Source organism: Cystoisospora suis, assembly GCF_002600585.1.
Source record: "Cystoisospora suis strain Wien I chromosome Unknown contig_6616, whole genome shotgun sequence".
NCBI lineage: Eukaryota > Apicomplexa > Conoidasida > Eucoccidiorida > Sarcocystidae > Cystoisospora > Cystoisospora suis.
The window spans coordinates 1-5757 of NW_027159403.1; the positions used below are offsets into that span (position 1 = coordinate 1).

General features: G+C 48.5%; 1 protein-coding gene across 1 annotated transcript, besides 1 other annotated feature; it reads left to right on the forward strand.

Annotated features, from left to right (window-relative positions):
* Positions 1-795: 795 nt before the first annotated feature.
* Positions 796-4937, forward strand: CSUI_010063 (ssxt (amine-terminal region) protein; the record flags this gene model as incomplete). Its single annotated transcript, XM_068070170.1, has 2 exons — positions 796-3796; positions 4857-4937. Coding segments are annotated over exons 1-2 (1986 nt in total), but the record flags the coding sequence as incomplete, so codon positions are not given.
* A 139-nt stretch (positions 4938-5076) lies between these two features.
* Positions 5077-5148: a sequence feature (Short protein (CSUI_010064, PHJ16124.1) was converted to a misc_feature.).
* Between the last annotated feature and the right edge of the window lie 609 nt (positions 5149-5757).

The window sequence follows — 5757 nt, forward strand, 5'->3', positions numbered from 1 at the left end:
TGAGTGTGGTCCGGAGTGCTGTGTTGTGCGAGCCCGCGCCGGTCGCGCAGCTGTGGGCAACCCGGGGGGAGAGAACAGAACTGTTTTTCTAAGGTACATGAACGGCTGTTACATTAGGTAACTAAAAGAACTAGTCTTCAGTAGAGGTGACAGTCCTGAAGTGTGGTTTCTCTTCTTTCTTAAGCTACACTTGCGGAAAAGCCATGCGGGATTCTTCCTTTCCTTTCTACCGACAAACCCAACCTCCGATCAGGCCGAGCCAGATGACGGAGAACAATCTTTCATCATATCCGGGGAGAATGAAAAAAGGACAGAAATCTAGGAACGGAGAAACATTATCTTCCAGTTCTTTCTCGCCAAGCTTCCTTCGGTGTATCATTCTAGTGAAGAGAGATCACGAATACACCAAGAATGCTCAAGGCTTCGTTCCCGTACACGTGTAGAAGAGAAATCTAGCGTCAGAAGCAAGCAAATGCTCTTAGATGGGTAGACTTGAGACTTTGTGTCTCTGTCTCGTTCCATCTATACGTGTGCACGGGGAGAGAAGGCTCCACAAGGGCTTCGAGTTTGGATAAAAACGTTACCATGGTACGTAGGGGTGTAGACTTGTGTGCTGGAAAGCAATATAGTGGGCGGGTCAGTGTAGGTAGGAAGGGGGAAGGACTGGGAGAAGACAATCGACGTGAAAGTTTCAACAAATTTTTTCATTGCATGCGAAAGCGTTTTCATCTAGAAGGAGAACTTTGTTGCCTTTTTCAACGTTCTCCACACCCCTTCTCCACTCCAAAGAATCGTCTTCCTTAGAACTTCACGTACTTCCGTCTTTTCAACCGAAAGGGAAGGCCCGCAGATTCAACTCCTACGTACTGATTTCTCTCCCGTCTTCCTTTTCTATCTCCTTTTCTGTGTGAACCTCTTGCTCACTTCTTTGTCTTCCGAAGCGCCAGCTATTCGGTCACTTCCTCAGTCCCCTTTCAGAAATCTAGACCTCGTCTCCTTCTCGGTCCCCTTTCCTCTGGAAGATCCCTCGCTTCTGGCGTCTTTCTTTGTGCCTGCCTCTCTTTTCTCTTTCTCCCTCCACCTCGAGCTTCGCTGTCTCTTCGGATAGTCTTTCTCGTTTTTTTTTTTTCTATACTTTCGTTTCGCTCGCCGGGCGTCTGCCTTGGTTACCTCGTCTGGATCCAAGTTAAGTTCGTGTCTACGTTTACGTCCCTCCCCTTATTCCGAAGAAAAGCAGTTTTTTCGTCGCCAAAGAGAGGAAAGAGAAAGACTCGCTTGGCGTTTTGCGTCTTTCGTCGCGTCTACCACTTTCCGGGGAGGGAGAGAAAGTTCTTTCTTTGTGCATGGAGAAGAGCCCCAAGGAGAGACGTTTTCTAGCTTTTTCTTCTCTTCTCCCCAGTAAAGATTCTCTCTTTTTCGCCAGTACCCCTTCGGTTCTGTTACTTTCATTGTGAGCACGTTCAAAATCCTCTTTCTCACTCATTGTTACTCGCGCCCCTGTCCTCCTGCATGTCCTTCTCGGTGTGTTTCTTGGCTTTCTTCTTCCACGAATACGAAAGACAGGGCCTTTTACGGACAATGCTCTTACGGTGATCTTCCGCCCATGACATCAAGTGTCGTCTTCTTCCAGCGTCTTCTTCTTCCCGTATTCCCAAGGATGCCTCTGACAGTCGGTGTTAGCTCTTGTCCGCGCGCGTAAAGATATCTGTCTCTTCTACGCCCCCCCTTTTCCTCCAGCCGGGGTGTAGTTCGTTAGTTAATTTTTACCTGGCTTCTTCGTCACTGTCTTTTCTTCCCTTGCTTTTTCCCTGTTGCCGCTGATGACGACTAGTGAAGAAGAAGCGACTTTTATATGCGGGAGAGAGGGAAAGAGAGATATAGGTAGGGAGCTATGGCAACACTCGACGATATCGATGCTTTCTTCGATGCTCTCGTCGATGGAGGTAATGATGAAGAAGAGACGGGGGCAGGAGGAGGAGGAGGTGAAGAAAATGAGGATGGAAGTTCTATGGCTCTACTCCATCCCTCAGGTGGTTCGCCTTCTTCCTGCCTTCTTGGAGAAAGTTCTACTCTCAATCTGGACCGGCTAAGATCCCCGGACTTTTCTTTGTCACCAGGCAATTCTTCGTTTCTCCCTCATACTTCCTCTCTTCTTGGTGTAGAGAAGGATGCTTCTCTACACACGGCTTCTCATGTAGGGCTAGGAAATATCCATCAGCTTCGACATACAGCCCTTCCACCAGCAGTTAGTACTCCAGGTGTATCTACGGCAAATCGTCTTCACTCTCAGCCTTCTTCGTCCTCCTCTCTTCCTCCGGTGTCTAGTTCTTCTGGAGGGTTTGAGGCAGGAAGAGTGGTTAGCGGAGGGCAAGATCATTCAAGTTCTCTAGATGGGAGAGGGAAGCCCATCTTTCCAAGTGAGGGGATCCCTCAAAGACAAGGCCATACACCTGGTGATGGTGTACGTACACTGGAAAGAGGGTTACCAGGAGGTGTATATACACCCGGGAACAGCAGTCAAGGGAAGGGCGATGTTGGTGGGGTTCTGGGGGGAGAAAACCATGAGGCGCAAAGGGGAAGATATGTCTTAGGAGGTGCATCAGCCGGTGCGCAAGATATGCGTCAGGTAGAGACATCTACAAAGGGTCTGGTTGCTTCTTCACTTCCTACGTCAACCGCATTGTCGGACGGTTCTCTTCTTCATGCCGTAACTTCTTCATCTAGCTTTGGAGTCAAGAATAGACAAGAGGGGGGTGACCACCAACAAGGTCAATGTTCTACCTCCTCGTCTTCTTATTCTACGCGAGTTTTATCAGACTCGACAGCAAAGAAGCTTGGTACTTCTTCATCCGCTCATTCTCTTATTTCTCCTTCTCCTCGTTTCGATCTCACATCGCCGAAACCTACAGGAGAATCTACGCTGGGTCCTCTCTCAGGTGACGGTGTACATACAGCACGAATCCTGGAGGTTCCACCCTCCCTTTCGTCCTCCTCTTCTGCCCAAATCACTGCACCGCATCTCGCCAAGGACGTTCCTCGTAGTTTTCTTTCTCCTCAGCATCAAGGAAATGCTTCTCTCTCTTCATCTGCGTCCTCGATCCCTCCTTCTTTCTCATCACTTCATCCTACCTCAGCACCCGGGCATCCACAGAGTTCTTCATTAGCCAGTCACCCTCTTTCCTCATCGTCTTCTTCTCTATCTTCAGATTCCTCTTCCTTGTCGCTTGACCCTAGGAAGACATACTCTCAACCTCCTAGCAAGCATGCGTCTCTCCAGTATGGTCAAGATGGCCATGGTGTCGGAAGGTCTTCCTCTTCTTCGTCGTCCTCCCCCTCTGGTCTCTCCATGCCGCACCCATCGTCGTCAGTAGGGAGCTTTCCTCCTTATCCTCCTTTTGCTATGCACCCTCATCCATCTCTTCATCCTGCGGCCCCTTCCTCTCATTTTCTAAGTAGGCATCCTCGACTGATTGTCCCACTGTCTAAGGAGTTAGCCGAAGAAGAAGGAGGGGTCTTAGGGGGAGAGAAAAAACGCGGTTTTCTTGTTAATCTCGGCCAAGATGGTAGCGGTCCCCCGGAGTTCACTGTCCCTCCTTCTCTTCTCGTTCCTTCTCTTTCACCAGGCCCTATAGGCCAAGGAGAGGGAGGAGAAGAAGAACAAGATCGGGGGGAAGGAGAGAGAGATATCACTTTACAGCAGAGCATGGCTTTCTGTTCTCAGACCGTTTCTCGTCTTATACAAGCGAAACTCCTAGAGAATGATCAAATGCTCTATGCCGTCCATGAAAATCTATCGGTGAGGTGCTATCTTCCCAAACGATAAATCTCTCGCTTCTCTTCTCTTTCCTTAGACTACACCAGTGCTGGTATTTCTCTGTGACTTCAGGTGTATTAGGAGTTTCTCCGATCATATGCATGTATCTACCTGTATATGTATAAACGAGAGTTTATGAGAGTTGCAGATATATATGTTCACACGTTCGCAGATGTCAGATAGCTTTCTCAACGTGTATGTCTATCCTGGAGAGTTAGACAGAGAGAGTGAGAAAAGGAGACAGTGGGAGGAAGGGTAACTTCCGCATGCCGTTCTTGTTGCTGTATTCGCACACGGCTCTCCTCAGCGCCCCTTCTAGCTGTACGTATGTACATTCGACAGTCGTCTCTTCCTCTGGCTCTCTGTACACCCCGTGCACTCTTTATGGGAGTTCCATGCCGATCACATCGAACTGTTCCCATGAAGCCATGGTCTCCAGCTGAAGATCTAGCTAGCTAAACTTCGTTGCGTACATCGGTCAAGATATGAAAAGCGCCTACCGTCATCACTATATGCCCATATATCACCTCCTCTCTCTACATATACCTATATACGTGGTCTGAGGTCGTCTTGAATGGTTTACATACCTTCCATGCATAGAAGTCGCTTGAGATCTTCCTTCAGCATCCACTTCACCCTCTATCCCTCGCCCCTTGGTCGTCAGTGGTCCGTCGATTAGTAGTAGAAGTGTGCTGTTTCTGTTAGTGATTCGCATCGTAGAGAGAAGTCTTGCGCGGGTGAGAGGAGAGGCAAGGCGCTCGTTGGGGATGTCGCGTGATACTGGCAGAAAAGGAAAGAAGAAAGGAATGCAGTGAAAAGAAGGAAAGGGGAAAGAAGAAGGGACGAGAAGAGAGAGAGAAAGAGAAAGAAGAGGAGAAGCAGAAGGGGAGAAGAGAGAGGAAGAGAGAATGAGGGGGAAGGAGGAGTAAGATGTGGTAGAAGGGGTGTTATACAACTAACGTGAGATCAGTTGTCTTCGAGACGAGCCACCATACTAGGAAGACTCGCTGATCGGTGTTCTCTTCTTTGCTGTATTGCTCAGGCTGGGAGATATGAGGAGGCCGTATGTTTCTTTGAAAGACTTCAACAGAATCTCTTCTTTCTGGCTATGCTAGCCGATCAGGTCTGGTTTCTTCTTTCTCGTCCTCCATCTCACTACTCCCTCTTCTCCCCCCCCTCCCTCATACCTGTGTATTGCCATTCATGGATGCTTCTTCAGTTATACCTGCCTAGAGCTCTGTCAGTTCCAGGGTGACCGTCAACCCTCCTCCTCGTCTATTCTGGTGGTAATGGAGAGAAGAAGCAGTTCCTGAAGTCATCGCCGTAAGCGAAGACGAAGAAGAGAGGGACTCTTCTTCTCCGCCTCCTCCTCGTCTTCTTCTCCCACTTCCTGCTCTGACCCCTCGAAGAGATCTAGCTTCGGGACAGAGCTCTCCTACGACCACGAGGTCTAGGTCTGCTTCGCCTTGACTAAATCTCACAATATTCCAAAAGAGATTAGGCGCAAACTGCGCCACGTTCAACGCGGAAAGATCGACACTAAAAGAGAGAAAGAAAGAGAAAGAAAGGAAAAGAAGGGAGAAAAGAAGATGATCGCTGAAGAAGAAACGGTAGAGATAGAGGAAATATCGAAATGAGTTCGCATCACTCAAAGATCACACAAGGGCTTCGAGGAGAGGAAGAGGAGGAGGAGAACGACAGAGACAGAAAAAAAGAGAGAAGATCACATACGGATACCTACAGACATACCTCTACACGGGCGTGCATACAGACACGAAAACAGATATATATAGGGATATGTGGATCGTATCATATGAAGGGGCGAAGAGGTGTAGAGGGATAGTATTTGGGAATTCTCTGGCTAGTAGATGGCTTATGAACCCCCGCTCCTTCGAGCATTCGGTTACGGGTATAGATACATATATACATATAGATATAGGCAT